Here is a 17884-nt window from a genome sequence, read left to right on the forward strand (position 1 = left end):
AAAAAAAAAATAATAGTAATAATAAAATAAACTATCCGTTCCCAAAAAAAAAAAAAAAAAGAATTTTGAGACCATTTATTTAGTAGGTCAATATGACAGTCCTTCGTCCAAGGCCGTGGCCCATTAACCAAATTCTTAGCAAAATCCCCAGAAATATCTGAAATTACCACTATATCCCACTCTTCCTTAAACCCTCAACCCTCAGGATTGAGGAATCTTCCCTCCTTCCTGAATCCTGCTCCTGCAGCAACTTTTAATCAATAACCCAGAGATTACCAATTCAGCACACTCGCACACCGACTTCAACATATTCTCTCCTTCTTCGCAAAGCACACGAGCAGGGCGAGATATCAAAAACCTTGTGAGAACCTCGTATAGCTGCTAAAAAAGGGTTCTTTACCAAAATAACTGAAATGAGAACAATTAGAGCTTTGAGGATACTAACCTCATCACTGTCCTCAAATTCCCAGAAAACCCTTTTCAATTCACCTTTTTTGCAGCGGTTTTATGCGGTAGGAACTCAACCAGATCATCTCCCCACAAGCAGTACAGAGGAGGAAGATGATACTACCTCGTCATCATCAGTGTTTGATAGCTCAGAATACGACATGGGTTTTAGTTTAAACGGTGATTCAGAGGCTGGGAAGATTAAGAATCCTACATGGGATGAGAAGTATAGGGATAGAGTGAAAAGCGAAGTTTTTAAAGAAGAGATAAAAAGTTCAAGAATCGTGAAGAAAAGTGAGGAGAAAAAGAAAAATGCTGCTGTGCTTGCAATGTCGCTTCTGGATGCCGCTATTAGGTGGCAGGATAAGGAAGATGAGGACGACGACGAAAATAAGGAGGTGACGGTGGAGGATCAGAAGTCTTTGGCTGTTGGAATCATCGGGGCTCCTAATGCTGGGAAGTCTGCTCTTACTAACTTCATGGTGTGTTAGTTGCTACTTTGTTTATATTCCCCTTACTCGTGTTATTTTGGAATTCAATTTAATGCTGAGTTTTTGGGTTTTCGTGTTTCTGTAATTTCATTTCACTGGGGAGGTCATGTATGTGTTACAAGGAATAAGATACATGCTACTATTGATTAGTAGGGCTGTCTTCTTGGATATTCTGATGGATTTTGGAAATATGTTCACATATTTATAGATTAGATTATTTTGGTGGGTTATGTTGTCTCCATAAAGTTGGAGTCCAGTAGTTTGAGGAAGTCCCTGGTAAATTGTTTTATCTATTTTGCCAAAATTTTCTGTACTTTTTTCATGAATGATGAGAGATGAGATTCTTCTGGGGGTGCAATTCGTGCATGTTAAATTCAGCTGGCAATCCTTTAGAATTACTTATGCTTGGTACACGCTTTCTCTGTGAGTGTGTTTTTGCGTCTTATTACACATTCTTTTCTGTATGCCTGTTTGCCTGGCTTATTACCTAAGTCTTGGTTCCACCTGTGTATGTATGCTAAGCTATTTATTTTGTATGAATGTTGGCTTAAAACTATATCACTTCCTTTTCCAATTTTGTGAGGGGACTGTATGACAATGATGGTTCAGTTTTGAGTAAGCGTAGTGGTTGAATTTTACTTCAGAGCCCCATATTTGCATTCTTTTCCCTGCTATAGGTAAACTTCTGACTGACTTGATTACTAGACTAATAGAAACAATAATAATCTCACCACTTCTCTTTGGCAGTAATGAGCGCATTTCTTTTTGTGCACCTTGAAAACAGAATAGTCCTGTTTCAGCTTTGCCTTATATTTCCAAATAATTACCATGGTGTGCTTGCCAAATGGCGTTTTTGAATTTACAATCTTGCGTCAGTTCCTTGGAGCAGAGTAGTCTTTTATGAGGATGTATACTTTAAGTTTGGCAGTTTAATTAATCTGTACAATGGCTTCATCTGATTCTATTTTCCTTAGAGTGTTTTCTTCATTGCACCTTTTTTTTCTTTGTGGGGGCAGGGGTTGAGGAAGGGGTTTTGGAAATAGAGAGAATGCTTTACTTGTGAGCATTTGAAGCCTTCGACTTTAGGACACGGTCTGTGTTAAAATTTCTAATGGCCATTCATAATGCGAATTTTCGCACAAAGAAACCAGAAAAAGTCATGGAAATGAGCATCTGTTGTTGTTTTGATCCTCACCTTGCCAGTGTTTTGCTATTGCATCATATAGTTCCTTTGCTCCCTCAGTATGTTATAAGAGAGGGATGAACTTAATACTGTTATTCAATTTGCTCATGCAAAAATGCTGCTTGTATGGTTTCTCCTTCCGCCCAAAACAGAAAATGTAAATCAAATGAAAGACCAACAATAGTTTAATTTATTTAAGAAGCTAATTGTACTTGTAAACTTACCATATGTTTATTTTTTTCTTTTTATTTGTTTCAGGTTGGGACAAAAGTTGCTGCAGTTTCAAGGAAGACGAATACAACGACGCATGAAGTGCTGGGAGTAATGACTAAAGGACATACACAAATCGTACGTCTCCTTTTGCTTCAGTGGATAAATTGGTTTATCATACTTGTTTCATTCACAGTATTGGTATTCAACACATCTCTTTAGAGCTGTGTTGTAAGTAGCCATGATGTATTTCAAACACTGAAAGAGGACAGGGGTATACGAAAGAATAGTTTTATGACATGTGCTAATGTCATTATAACTCTTTGAATAGCTCAAGTTACAAACTAAGAATCTTAATATTGGTATAGCATATGGATAACTCAGGTTAGTTTGGAAATTCAAGTGTTGGACCTTCTTTCATGCTTGCTACGAGAATGTACATGGACTTCCCGTCCAAAGGCTAACACAGACAGACACATTGAGCTTGTTAGTTAATGTGCCTCTTTGCATGAATGACTGTTGTAGCATCTGATTGGTGCTGAAGTACTTCTTTGGCAATTCGTTTTGGAAGCATTTCATGTATTTTGCACTGTTGGACAATTAATGACAAAATTTTAGCCTGCTCTGAACTCATTACATCTTAGTGAAGTATACTATATGGTGCTGCTAGTTTGGGGTTGTGGTAGCAAGCTTTTCATAGTTGTGGAGAGCAGTTTCCTTCTCTTTGTGGTTTAATACTATATGGTACATTTGGTTAAAATTGAAAGTACAAATGTGAACATAGCTTAATTATATCTTCTTTTCCCACAGGTGACAGCTTTATGTATATACCCCAACATAGATGGTCTATGTTTATGTGGTCTCTTAAAGTTTCATCCTAGAAAAGATACTCACATTGTTTTTTCTTGTCTCCTCTTGCAGTGCTTTTTTGATACTCCTGGGCTTATGTTAAAGAAAAGTGGTTTCCCATACAATGATATGAAGGTTCGCATGGAAAGTGCTTGGAGTTCAGTTGGTTTATTTGATGTGCTGGTAATCATATTTGATGTCGATAGACATCTTAAAAGGTAAGTTTTATTTTTTGCTTTTGGTTTGTGTTTTGAGCAATGCCATTTGCTTTTCTTTTCTCAAACTTCTTTCCTGACCATTATATATATATATATATATATATATATACAAATGTAGACACCGTACCTGCCATATATTAGGACATCTCAATGCATCCATGCTCTTGTAATTCTTCTAGTTTTGTTACTTTATCCACTCAGATAGTTTATTTTGTCAACCTTTTGAAAATCTTGGTGCTGCCGCTTTGTCTTTTTTTTTTTTTTTTAATGAAAAGAAGGTTTAGGTGTTGTTTCTTTTGGAACACTTAAGCTGGTACTCTGACCTATTCTTCCATCACATTGAAGTACTTACTGATAGGCAATGCATTGGAACACCATCTGTTTTATTTCTTAGAGGTATTCCTTTTCATGGAAAGAGTCAATTTAGTATTAGCCATCACTGTGTATGGTAATGCGCATGTAGTGCATTACAGGAGTTCTTCCTTATTATTTATTTATTTATTTATTTTGTTTGTTCGCCAGCTTCAATAGTTTCTGTTTATACTTCCTCTTGAGAAAACAAGGCAAATGTAATGCTTTTCAAATTTAATGGTTCAGAGTCTCAGCTCAGTCATCAATCTTGCTCCTTATTGAACAATTATGATCATTTGTGCTAAAAAAATAATGATAATGATCAAGTGTGTAGTTTTATCTGTGCACAGGCTTCTGCATCTTAACTTTACATGTGCATATTTATACAAACTACTTCTGTTGATGCAGTTATAAAGCTATGGATTTATGCCAAATTTTATTACACGTATGCAATTTTTTTTAGCTGAAAATTATCCCATTTTGGAAGGCAATTGATGCAAGATTTAGTTTGTCGTATTCTTCTTTAACTTTTGTGAATCTTGAATAGTTGGGTGGTTCTTATCACTTGATCTGCGTACCATGTGTAGGCCTGACTCGAGAGTAATAAGATTGATACAACGAATGGGTTCTCAAGTTAATCCAAATCAGAAGCGTGTTTTGTGCATGAATAAGATAGACTTGGTTGAGAAAAAGAAAGACTTATTGAAGGTTGCAGAAGAATTTAAGGATCTTCCTGGATATGAAAGGTAAGCAGGAAGCTCTTACATAGTCATGCAGTCTGTGTATATGCAATGTGGTGTCTTAACATTCACTTGAGTGATCAAATTAGAAAGGGAAAGCCGCTAACTACTTGCATGTTATGTGCTGACTTCTCCATACTAGGTACTTTATGATCTCTGGACTAAAGGGATCAGGAGTGAAGCAACTGACTCAATATTTGATGGAGCAGGCATGTTTTATTTCTCCTCGTTTTTTTCTGTTTTTCTGATTATCATAAATTTTTCAGTGTTTATGATGTTAGCCATCTATCTCCTTTCTATTACTAATATGACTGAGTGTACACAACCTTATTGCTACTTTTTAAATACCACAATAAGGATTTGGTGCAATACAACTGACCTTACTTGAGGAGTTATATTCTCTATGAATTTCTGTGGCACCTATTCCTGTACTTAGCAAATGGTGGTTGATTATTGTTTCTTTTCTTAATTCAAGCATTCATTACCACTACAAGATTATTTCTTAATCTGTAATTATGTGATAGTGTTAAAAAATCATTTGTACTTACAGATTCATATCTTTAAATGTAGATATGTTACACGTATAGATAATTTTTCTCTTAAACCCCAAAGATCGCATAGAAGTTTTTGTTCATTTGTAACTTTATATGCTAGTAAGGTTTGTGTTTGCTGTGTATCTGCCCTTAAAATATTTTGGTTTGTGTTTCTAGTAGGAAAAGAAGAAAAATTGACCAAAGAGTTGCCCTAGCTCCAAACAGTATCAGCTCTTTCATCTTTGCATATGTCCATCACTGTGGCCTCTTTCCCCAACTAACCTCTTACAGTTACCTTCACTCTTTCAATATGCTAAACATGGAAGCATCTAAACATCTATCACCTCTTGAGTGCTTAGCACTTAAAATAAAAAAGTCATAATAATAATCAAGTTACAATTTGCTAAATTTGAAGGGAGAGTAGGAGTTTAGTGCTAACTCTGGGTACGCCAGTTCAGAAAGTATGGAAGATAAATAAAATCTGCATGCATAAAGAAGTTTTTATTGGGAAAATAGGTATACAAATGAAGTGCATGTTGCGAGTGCTAATGAATTTTGGGACGTATTTTGATGAAATTTCTCATCTGAAAGAAAGTTCCTTCAAATGCTAAGCTTAAGATATATAGCTTCCCAATCTTCTGATTGACAGTACTTCTTGGGTAGTTATACAATAATTTGTATGACCAAAGGGCATTGACTACTTATCCCTTTATTCTGACTTTGAAAGGAAATGCTAATTCATCATTTCCTATATTCCATGTGATTGCTGTATTCTGCATTTTATGTAGTAAAAGTCTCAATATTTGGCCTTCCTACTCTGTTTCTTATCTTCTAATGCTGGTCTTCCCTTTTTTGGCATGATTAGGCTGTCAAAAGACCATGGGATGAAGATCCATTCACTCTTACAGAAGAAGTGATGAAGAACATTTCACTAGAAGTGGTACGGGAGAAATTGTTGGATCATGTACATCAGGTAATGCCTAAAATTAGATTTAACAAATTAAATTTATTTATCTATAAGATTCATTTGAGTTGAGACATTTATGTCGTCAATCAGGAAATCCCATACAACATCGAACATCGGTTGGTAGATTGGAAGGAGTTGAGAGATAGTTCTCTGAGGATTGAGCAACATTTTATCACTCCCAAAATGAGTCAACGCAAAATTCTTGTGGGAAAGAAAGGTTCCAAAATAGGGTAATGATGTTTGATGCAACTTTTCTCTGCCTGTTACTTTTAGTTTCTTTTGGTTTTGGTGATAATGAGACAACTCGGACTCAACAGGTTTGTTTTAAGACTTGATTCAAAGCAATGGAAGCTTACTGGAACATAGATGAAATCGTTCAGTGCATTTCTTGAGTGCCAATTTGGTGCTATTATCTTTTATTTCAGTAACAATGGGTCGGTTTCTTCAATGATTTCCGTTATTGCATACACATAATGCTCGCAATTAAACTTAATTTTGATCCGTTAAGGATGGATTCTTGGCATCTTTTATTGTTTTTTGTTTTGTTATTTGGTGACTTATGTCTTGTTTGCCATGTTCAAAGATAGTAATGGGCTAGTAATAATTTGTTTTGTCAAAGTTATTCAAATTTGTACTTGAATGCTTAAAATACTCAATGACCCTGAGGAAAGCTCAGATGGTTTAGTTTTTGAGCATCGAGATTGTTTTGAGTTTGCTTAATTTCACCTAGGACCTGATTGGTCTGTTTCCAGTGGTGTTTGTTTTTGTTTTCATCTTTTTGTGATTGTTTTCTTTTACATCAAGCTGTCTTCTTGTCATTGCAAATTAATTGAGCTGTGACATTTTATGCTGCAATGCTCAGCTATTTTTATTCCTGTTTGTTTTATGATTAAATAACCATTACTTATTTTATGTGCTCATAAGTTGTAGTTATCTACTTTTGGCGCAGAAGAATAGGCCTTGAAGCGAATGAGGAGTTAAGATCCATATTCAAGAGAAACGTCCATCTCATCCTTATGGTGAGACTTAAATCATGAGATCAAACAACAAATAATAATCAAGGCTAAAGAGTATATATCTTTGGAGCCTGGTGGGTTCCATAACTGAAGAGGCGCGCAAATTAGATTGCTTGACTCATCGCAGCAAGAACATAATTATAATGCTGGAGTGCTATGAGATGATGCCAATCAGGTTTCCCTTGGGTGTGGTGAATGGTTACAAAGCTTTGAGGAACCCACCTTTCAAGCATTACGTGCATATATTCAAAGAGAGGTTCTCTCTTTCCCTGGCCCAGTGAGCCTGTTATATTTGGAGATCAGCAAGCCTTGCTGCGCTGATACCCTTTCTTTTTTGGCCAGTGTTGTGATTATGTAAGAAACACTTGAAGCATCCCCTGCTATTGGCTCCTTTTTGCAGATGGTTTTCTCTCTTGAAGTTCCATGTTAGTTTTGTTTCAGCAGGAATTTTCTTTTTCAGGCAGCTGGTGTTTTTTTTTTTTTTTTTTTTTTTTTACATAATATCCTATACTTAGATTATTTGACTTATTGTCACACAAATGTACAAAACCAGCCAAAGCTATGATGATGCTACTGAATTCTTTTCTCATTAAAATGATATAATTCTTTGGGGTATCATCTCTTTGATCAGGTATTGGGATGATCTTGACTCTCTTCCTAGGATTCTCACTATTAAAAAGCTTGCAGCTTTCGTTGCTAGTTTACATTATGTCTAAAAGACAAGTATGGAAGTAAGCCCAAGTCTTGTACTTTTTGATGAGAAACTATACTGTGCAGGTGTGCCTCGAAAGATTATTTACTGTGTTTTGGTAGGCAATTCACAGATTATTTACTGTGTAAAGCATATGACACCCTATACTAGTTGGCGAAGCTCTAATTACTATGCCATCGAAACACGATAATTGTAGAGCATCTAGAGAGATTTCTGTATGGTAATATTTTTTTGCCTTACTGGAGTGGGTAAATTCTGTAAAATAATTTTTTCATATCTTCTGCTCAAGAAAGCTATATCGTGTGAAGAAATTGTTGGTAGGCCATTAAAGGTAAACTAAGAATTTTAACTTAATCTCTTGGATTTTGGACCCTACTAGGTTTCCATGTTGTGTTTTAGTCTCAAATAAATTCCCTGCTGAAATAATGCATTTTTTCTTCTAGGTATGAAGCAAATTAACTCTACATAAGTGCAATTTAAGCAAATGTCTCTTGATTGCATTGTAGTATCTTTTTAGGTGCAGCAAAGTTGAGCATTTTATACAACTTCTGTTGGCCAAAACAAGAGATGCATGGAATAATACCTGTTCTGGTTTGTCACAGAAACAGCAAAGTATTACTACAGAAAAACAAAATGGAGATGGAAACTAAATGGTTACTACATTTATAGTGTACCAAATGATTGTAACATTGTACTTGTCTTAATGTCTTTGGACACTAGGTCCAGTCTAAATAGTGGATTCAGAATTCTCCCATATGATCAATAATGCATTTTGGTACAAATGAAAGAAGAACACTGTTCAAAATAAAGGGTGATTGCATTAAACACATGCAAAAGTACTAAAATAGACCTCATACAAGTTACTACATCATTAACTAGTAGTATTACATTGTTACCAACTTATTCACATCACTGAAAGTTAACTAGAAACTAGAAATGCATCTTAATTGGAAACTACAAATGCATGCTTCTAACTAACTAACCCTAATATTGGTGATAATTAGCCAAGAGTTTGTACTACAGTAAAATAGCTTGGTTATCTCATGACTTCTGCAACAGTACTAGGATTACTGATGGGATCATAAAAACCTAAACTACCCACTGAAAGACTGAAAGGGAAGTGTCAACTGGTCCAGAAGTGCAGTAACAGGTGTTGCAAGCCTAGGCTCATAGCCAAAACCATGCAATTCACCAGCTTGATCTCCGTAACTCCTATAGCCATGAATGTATGGACAAGAAGGAATCCACTGCCATCTTTTCCTGCAAAAATCAAACATTAATGCCTTTTCAGATCCTCGGATCAGTATAACAATAAATTCTCCATGACCAACACAATTGAACCCTTGACCATTTTCAACATCTGAAAATTGAAGGTATAATTGCTGTGGCATTCTTTCGATCTCCACCCACATTGTCCCACAGTCTTGCAAGGACCAAAGCCTCAAACTTTTTGGCACATTAAGCTTGCTCTTCTCCACTGCTGCAACTAGAATGAGCTTCCCTTTGCTCTCAACCAAGCTTGGAGAACGCAGAAACCTTCGCATGGGAGCTTGAATTTTGCACCATTGATTTGCAATGATATCATATGACAGAATGCTAAAAGGGCTATAGTTCATGCAGTAAAATCGGCCATTAGCAAAAACCATTTGTCCTGATTCAAGGCTACAAAGCCTTGGGAGGGAAGAAGTAGTACCCCAGATGGAGTAGAATCCTCCACCATCAATGTGAAAGTTTTCAGTGCTTAAATTCTTCACTGCATAGGGGGATATCATGTCATCTCCTGCAACAGCTAGATCAATGGATGTGTTACTGATGGTTAAACCAATAGAAGGGAAAAGCCTTGGCCTTAAAGTTGAAGGCAATGGAGTTAGAGACCCAGTGAGTGGATTAGACAGAAGAATGCTCTTTGAACCAGCCTCTTCAGACACCCAGCAGATTAGGCCACCTGAGGATGAGGCTGGGGAAAAACCTGGTGGAATCAAAGGGCAGGAAATTCGGTGCCACTTGGTCTCATAAGGGTCGAAAAGGTACCCTTCACAGTTGATTCTATCGGCTCCATTTCCACCATTAGTGGTCTTGTAAATATTGCTCTTTAAACTCTTCTGCTTGAAGAATATGAACCAGTGGCAGCGTGGAGAAACTTGCAAGTATAGCTCGAGAAAGCTGTTGGAGAATAAGAGCCCATACCATCTCTTACAGACTGCTCTAGCTCGAAAGAAAGCTGGTACAGGAAGAAAGGCGATCACCCTATCAATCAGCCTTTGTGGGAGTCTGCTCCATATCCTACTGTCCATCCAGGGAGTGGTTATGCAATTTGCTGCAGGTCCAGGAATACTTCCAGTGTTGCTACTAGTAATAGTAAAGTTGTAGGGAAGAGGAATGCTTATTTGGGCATGATGAAAAGTTTCCATGTTGATGGAATTGGGGTTTTTAGGTCTCTTAACAGTTTGGCTTACTGTTGGTGACCGAGTTATGAAAACGTTCTTTTAGTTATCAAAGAACAACAAAAGGATGTGATCTGAGCTAATGAATAATCGATTTAGCAACCCTTTTTCACAACAAAAGTACAAGGATTGGTTGCTGAATGTTTTGTCTTTTTGAAAAATGAAGACCATTCTATTTGGAAAGTTAAGGTTGGGAGGAAAAGTATGGTTTCTCAAAATCAGTGGAAGTGAAGAGGAAGTAGAACAAGATGTTTACACAAGTCAACAAAAGGAAAAGAAAGATAAGCATCTAAGGGACAAGTCTGTTTTTTTGGAGTGACTGCAGCTGGGAATGGTGCTTTTGGTTGGAGGGCAAGTCACAAGTGTGTATTTATAAAGGATGGAACAGTGTGTTTTTTGATGTTTTCTTTATTGTCTTGTTCTTTGTTGCTTGTCCTCTCTTGTGTTATCCCTTTGCTGAGAAAAGGGCATGCAGTGAAAGTCACATTTACGGATGCATCCATCATTTCAGTGTTTTCTTGTCAAGGCCGAGGAAGGAAGGAACGAGCACCTGGGCTGACTCAAGGTGGCTCAATGCAGGCACACAATAATCAGAGAGAAAGAACAAAAGAACTAAAATAATCATAGCCATGCATTGAGCTCTTCGAAGTCACAAACTTTCCCACAAAGTTGCCCAAGATTACTGATCAACATGCTTACAAAATTAATTCTTCCCCAAACAATACTCATAGGACAGAAACAATTAATGTCTTGATTGGAATTTGGATTTTAAAATGGCAATTAAAAAAAATCCCTTTTTGAATTAAAAAATCAATTCTTGTTGGTTCACTAAAGAAGAAAACTTTTTTTTGAGGTAAGTAAGATAAGAGTTAATGCACGGTACTAATCGCATTTGTTTATTAAACATCTTTGCTAAAAGTTTTTTGATAATTGGCATGTCTTTCTCTTTTTCTTTTGAAATTCAAATTAAGATGCAAAGGGAGGGGGGATGTCATTTCATTGGCAACTTTTCGAACTTTGTGGCATATATATTACTTCTGTTTAAACTTGCACTTGGGTTCTTCTCTAAATGATAAGATATATCTCAGTTATCATAAAACTTTCTTTAAGCATATGATAATCTCCCTCATCGTCAATAACATCTTTTAGACAGTTAATAGGAGAACAGTTGGCTATGGAAGATCCATTTCATTGTTCAAGTCTGATTAATTTAGAAAACCCTTCAACAAATGAACCTCATTCACTTCAAAACCTTACTCACATTTAGTTCTTCTCAGAAGGAAAAAAAATGTTTGAAGATGTTGGGAGGAGAAATATATCAAGTGCAAGGTTAATAGATGGTAACCACGACAGCTCTTAACTAGCCTAGAATTGCCTCAAAAAAAAAACTAGCTTAGAATTGCCTCATTTATCCAAATTTCCAATTGTTGCTTGGGTATTGGATGATTGCATGATTTCTACAACTTACAACAACCTGCGCCTAGCTAGAGAGCCACGACAATAGGGTACGTACGCAGTGTTCATTTTCTTTGAGTTCCGTGATTTAAAAATTTGTTTGAGTAGATTGTATCAAACGCCATTTGATATGATCATATTCCTATCCCAACGAGTTTCAGATCATTTGTCCAATCCCACCTCCATGAGTGAATGAATGAACGATTTTTTGCACAGTTTGGCGTGTACTACAAAAAGCAGTGAAATCCACGAGATCTTTGATGATGATAGTCTTTGAAAGAAGAGCTGACGAGCTACCATGAAGCTCGTTTTGATTGAGGAAAATAATAATAGTAATAATTGTAATGACATTAGCCCCTCAGCCTCGGCTCTGCTGTACATTCACTTTTGCAACCTCACTGCTCTCTTTCCTTACTTTCTCTTTTCTCTGAGTAATAATATTCTCTTTCTGTATCTCCCTTGGCTTTTGCTTTGTTTTTGTTCATGGAAGCAAATCTAAGTCAGACTTCACTGCCACCAGTCACATTGTCTTGTTTCTGTCAATCTCTTTAACATGATTGCCTCTGAGTTTAGTTTCAACATTCAAAAATAGAAAAAGTTTTGCACCTCACTTTTGGAAATTGTGTTTCCCTTGAAGAAATCTCCTTTTAAAGTAAAAAGGTTGGCTCTCATATTTGGAAATTATGCACTTCTTCAAGAAACCCTTCTTTCTCTTTCTTTCTCTCTCCCTTTCCATGGGGTCACACCATATCATTACTCATGAGTTTCATTGCTTTTTCTTTCCTAATTTATTCACTGCTACTTTTACTTTTTGCTTCTTCAATCTCTCTAGCTAGTAATAATGTTAGTCTCCAGTCTCCAGTCTCCAGCTCCCAATTTTCATTTCTTGAATTGAATGGTTATCCTAGTTCTACCACAAACTAAAATGCCAGTTTTATACCAGTATATAGTTTGACCTCTGTATAGATCTCTTAGGATTGCGTATCATCCATGGAAAGCTTTCTTGTCTAGTTTAGTACTAATTAAATCCTAGGATTGACTTTTTCTTGTTTCTCCAATTATCTTTTGTTTTATCTAGATTGACTTTTTCTTGTTGAGTGGTTTCTTCAATTATCTCTTGGTTATAGCATGCTGTTGGCCTGTCGCCTAGAGCTCATAAATTAGCAAAAGGAAGCATGATGTGTTGGGCACTTGACATCTTAGTACAAAGGATAAAGTTGAGTAAGATCTATACTCCACGTATAAAAGTTTGTACATGTGGTTAACTTGGTTGAAATATTTGATACTCGATTTTGTGCCCAAAACCCCTTTAGCCCTCACTCAATCATTATTGTCAATTGCATTTTGTTACATTTTTTGTGAAACAATTACTCTCGAGCCATCTTCTGATTTCCACTTCTTCAATCTGTAGAAATTATCAATTCTGATTTGGGTGTATTTGGATATAAAATTATTTTAAATAGGATAAAATACACTAAACCCCTTGTGGTTTGGGTTATTATCATAAAGCCTCCTCATTGTTTAAAAACCCCCAAAGTACCCCCTCATAGTTTGGATTAATTTGGGCAATGAACGGAAATCGTTTAATTTGACGGGAAGTGAATTACACACGTTTGACAAGCGAGTGTGATAATAATACATCAAGGGTAATGTGATAATTTTACGTTTTCTTTTCTTTTCTTTTCTTTTTTTCCTTGTTCTCCCTTTTTCTTCTTTCTCCTGAACGATCTGGAGTAGAAATTACATGAATTTAGATGAAATCTAAGACGCAATGATGTTGAAGATGACGATGACGGTGGTGACCATGGCAATTGAAGCAGCAAAAATTACCATTGATAGATTGATTTGTACACTTCCATCACTGTACCAGATGAATTTAGTTGTAAACTCGGGGGCTACTGTGCGGGACAAATCCTCCTCCTCCGACTATACCAGGTGGGTTCGGGATGTAATCAATTGGTGGGCTGAGCAGAGAGTAATATGGCATTGAAGGCGGTGGCGGGTTTGGAACAAATACAGATGGATTGTGATTCATGGGAGCTCAACGGAATGGAATGAAAAGAATGGAAAGTGATTTCAGCCATAGAGATCCACTAACTGCGACCGCCTCAAAGTTTCAATGGATTGTTTAAAGGATCTGGCAAAAGCATCAAAAGACTCTTTTGTGCTGTTGGCATTTTGCATTCTTTCTGGGTGAGAGAACAAGAAACAAGAACCCATTTTCCACAAACCCAGCAAACAAAAAAAAAAAAAAAAAACGTACAGAGGGTAGAGGGAGAAAAGGAAGCCAGGAAAGTTTCTCTGCTTTTTCTTCCAAAATTCTCTCTGCCATTGGAAAGCTTTTTGAGTACTTTTTTTGCTTCTAAATTTGTACTTTCTTTCTACGTAGCACTGGAAAAAAAAGTCCTCTTTTTTTAAAAGTATTTCTTGCAAAATCGTTTCCTTCTTTTTTTGAGCTCTTTTGCGGAACAATTAAGGTTTCTGTTAGCAATTGGATCGGGTCGGGCTAATTTCCGAGGGCTGGACTAGTGCAATTCGGAACTTGGAAATGGACTCAATGGAGGCAACTTCAGTTTCTGCTTCTGCTTCTGCTGCAGCTTGCGACTCTAGGTTCGGATAATGGTTTGGGAGGGCTGTTATCGGCTGTGATGCCAGCGGACATGGGCTCGATTGAGGTGGATGCGATGATGGAGGCTGAGTTGAAGGAGAATGGGTTTTTAGTTGGATGGTGGCTGTGGTAATTAGTAGCTGTTCTACTGTTGTCGAAGGAAAAAATGGAGATTTGGAGAAGATGATAAGTTTTGAAACAAGGTTAATATAGGAATTTCATATTTTCCGTCAAATTAGACGATTTCCGTTCATTGCCCAAATTAGTTCAAACTATGAGGGGGTACTTTGGGGGTTTTATGATAATAACCCAAACCACAAGGGGGTTTAGTGTATTTTACCCTTTTAAATATTTTTTTACTTGCACAATAACCACGTTTCACTTTTATATTTTCAATTACTTTTTTATTTCATATATATCACATTACAAAAAGTGCTAGTTGAAATAATATCCTATCCAAACACAAAGTTTTAGACAAAAAGCATTTAAGCACACTAAATTATGGCTCTTTTTTTCTAAACTAAAAACTATGGGCTAAAAGCTTTTCCCACGAACAATCGAAAGATTAGCTTGTTAATTATGTTGATACCTTAATTAAGGATGGCAACAGAGCGAAGGACCCCTCCCCCGTCCCCCGTCCCTCGCCCCGCTGCCTACAAATTCCCCCCGCTCAGCCCCGCTTCCCCCGCAGGTACCCCCGTAGGGTTAATAAAAATTTGTTATATAATTTTATTATAATTAAAATTTAGCAAATAATCAAGTACTAAAATATCAACACATCACCAAATTATTATTCATTGTAATTTCACAATTGAAACTTATAAAAACAATCAAACAAAAGTTATTTGAATACAATCCAACATGATGAAATAAATACAACTAAAATAGTTAAATTTTCACTTTTGGCAGAAATACAATCACTAATTCATTATTGTGTTTGTGTTTTTTTTTGAGAAAAAATGTTATTGTATTAAGTGTAATTAGGGATTTAGTATAAATGTATTAGTAAATTTCGTATAACCAATTAATAATTTGTATTATTACACATATATAATTATTAGTATAATTGATGATATCAATTATATTACATCTACTAATATACATTATATAATACATATAACTAATAATATCATTATCATAAGATTGTAACTAATTAAATTATATATTATATATAATCATATACATATATATATTTTATATATTTATTTTTTTAAAGCGGGTGGCGGGGTGGGGAATGGGGCGAGAGAGTGTTTTAATTCCCCCCGCCACCGCCCCACCCCCGCCCCATTAGCCCTCCACGATGGCAGCTTAATTTGGAGTATTTAACTGAATGGGCCGAGGAGGCCTTAATTTAGTGGCTAGGGTTGAGTTTGCAAGAATTAAAAGTCTTAAATCCAAGTGCCTCATTCCTTCTCCCTTTTCCTTCCTCAATTCTTAAATCCCACCACTCCTTGTTAATTATGTTAATACCTTAGTTATTAGCAGTTTAATTTAGAGTGTTCAATTGGACGAGCTAAATAGGCCTTGATTTAGTGACTAAGGTTAAATTCAAGGGAAAATCGTCCAAAACGTCCCTCACATTTTGTAAAATGACTTTTTTTGTCCCTCACTTTTTAAAAGTGTAATTTTATGTCCCTTACATATTCACATCGGTCAAATTTAGTCCCTAACTAGGTTTCCGATAATTTTTTGGCCGAAATCCATCACATGTAAGGTGTGTGATCATTTTTGAAGGGTAAATTTGTCAAATTATATTTTACAAAATCTAATTTATAGTCCTCCACATTTTATAAAACAAATTTTTTCGTCCCTCATATTTTATAAAATAATTTTTTCATCCCTCACATTTCACAAAATGAATTTCTCCATCCCTCACATTTCAAAAAATGAATATTTTCATCCCTCACTAATTATGTGTGTGAGGGAAACCCTAAAAAAAAAAGTATGTCAATATATTTTGTTTAAACACAAGTATATGTCTATTTGATTTTGCTTAATAATACGAATAGCATAAATATATGTATGTGCCTATTTGATTTCACTTAACAATACAAAAACCATATATTATACGTGATCATTTGATTTCATTTGGTATTAGCTAGTAAATAATCTTGCATTCATTGTCAAGTTGGCCAATAAAGCTATTTTCGGTCAAAATACAATAAGAATATGCAAATTAAGATTCTATTGGTAAATATTAGTCATAATCATACAAAAAAAGAAGATAGCCCACAAGTTGGCCCCAATTATATACATGTGCTTATGCTATTATTATTAAGTAAAATCAAATAGACATATACATGTGTTTAAAAAAAAATGTATTCACACACATAATTAGTGAGAAATGAAAATTTCATTTTTTGAAATGTGAGGGATAGAGAAATTCATTTTGTGAAATGTGAGGGACGAAAAAATTTATTTTATAAAATATGGAGGACTATAGATCAGATTATGTAAAATATAATTTGACAAATTTACCCTTAAAAAATGATCACGTGCCTTGCACATGATGGATTCTAGCCAAAAAATGATCAGAAACCTAATTAGGGACTAAATTTGATCGATGTGAATATGTATGAGACATAAAATTACACTTTTAAAAGTGAGAAACGAAAAAAGTTATTTTATAAAATGTGAGGGATGTTTTGGACGATTTTCCCTAAATTCAATCCTATTTTTGTTCGTCTTCTTTCCGCATCAATCACAAATTTTGCATCTCGAGTCTTGACCTAGTGTTTTATTATATTTGCAATCCTGTACTTGGTGTAGCTATCTAAATTCGAAGTCAAGTTAAAATTACAACCCTTTTGGTTACAGATGAGTATATTCTTTTTTCAGTAGATGAGGCAAAAGAATTAAAATTTTCACACTGATTTCAACTGTAATTCCAGCAACAAAGTACAAAACACAAAACTTCACTCTTGAACTATCTCAGCAATCCAATAATTTTTGTATGCAGGCGACTCAGGCGTTGGTTATCAGATATCTAATTCACTTCTTCATAGAAAGGCTTTTACCTTTATTGATGTAGGTGTATATATCTGGAGAAGAGGCATGGCATCTTCATACCATATATCCTATGTCTGCTGTTTTAGAAGTCGTTATCCTATTTCATGCCGAGTGGTTTCACGCCTTTGTGTGAAGGCGCATTCTGATAGAGTAAATTACCTTTTCAAGCTTTGGTAATTTCGATAAGAGTCGCCAATGGTGAAAAATTTCTAAACCTCTTATTTGTTTTTATTAATATGTTCAGGCTTCTCCATGTCAGCAATTGACTGAGTTCTCACCTTTTTTGGTCAAAATTAGAACAATTTTTGAAACGAGATTTGTTTCATTTGAAACATTGAGAACTAGTATACCCAATATTAAAAGGGATCATTTCAGAAGAAGTTTCTAACAATTGTATTTAAATACTTTCTAATATTAGAAATTATACTGCCTTCCCCTTGAATGAAATATTCGATAACTATTTCAACACAATTTAAGGGGAGAGTAGTAATTTCCAATATTAGAGGGTATTTAAGTGCAATTGTCAAAAACCTCGAGGGAAGTTTATGAAGTTATACTATTAGAAACAATAAACAAATTTATTTCTATCAAAACTTTTTTTTTTTAAATTATTTCCATCAAAACTTTGAGAACCACTTCAGCACAATTCCC

The 17884-nt window shown here is 35.5% G+C and overlaps 2 protein-coding genes across 2 annotated transcripts; one reads left to right on the top strand and one right to left on the bottom strand.

Annotated features, from left to right (window-relative positions):
• The first annotated feature begins 157 nt into the window (after window positions 1-157).
• Window positions 158-7623, top strand: LOC113707743 (GTP-binding protein ERG). The gene is made up of 8 exons (XM_027230047.2): window positions 158-929; window positions 2380-2469; window positions 3253-3398; window positions 4337-4495; window positions 4632-4698; window positions 5888-5995; window positions 6080-6219; window positions 6939-7623. Exons 1-8 carry the CDS (start codon window positions 414-416, stop codon window positions 7024-7026), a joined length of 1314 nt encoding a protein of 437 aa, XP_027085848.1. The 5' UTR covers window positions 158-413; the 3' UTR covers window positions 7027-7623.
• Window positions 7624-8522: 899 nt separating this feature from the next.
• LOC113707672 (protein UNUSUAL FLORAL ORGANS) lies at window positions 8523-10452 on the bottom strand. Its single transcript, XM_027229955.2, has one exon. The coding sequence runs from the start codon at window positions 10126-10128 to the stop codon at window positions 8812-8814; it is 1317 nt and encodes a 438-aa protein (XP_027085756.1). The 5' UTR covers window positions 10129-10452; the 3' UTR covers window positions 8523-8811.
• Window positions 10453-17884: the final 7432 nt, after the last annotated feature.

Source organism: Coffea arabica, chromosome 9c (assembly GCF_036785885.1).
Source record: "Coffea arabica cultivar ET-39 chromosome 9c, Coffea Arabica ET-39 HiFi, whole genome shotgun sequence".
NCBI lineage: Eukaryota > Viridiplantae > Streptophyta > Magnoliopsida > Gentianales > Rubiaceae > Coffea > Coffea arabica.

What these genes read in the sequence shown, in the direction of transcription:
- LOC113707743 (XM_027230047.2), top strand. Translation starts at nt 414, where the DNA reads ATGAGAACAATTAGAGCTTTGAGGATACTAACCTCATCACTGTCCTCA. An exon ending in CTAAAGGACATACACAAATC is followed by an intron (nt 2,470 to 3,252) that starts GTACGTCTCCTT and finishes CTCCTCTTGCAG; the next exon opens with TGCTTTTTTGATACTCCTGG. An exon ending in TGTTGGATCATGTACATCAG is followed by an intron (nt 5,996 to 6,079) that starts GTAATGCCTAAA and finishes GTCGTCAATCAG; the next exon opens with GAAATCCCATACAACATCGA.
- LOC113707672 (XM_027229955.2), bottom strand. Translation starts at nt 10,128, where the DNA reads ATGGAAACTTTTCATCATGCCCAAATAAGCATTCCTCTTCCCTACAAC.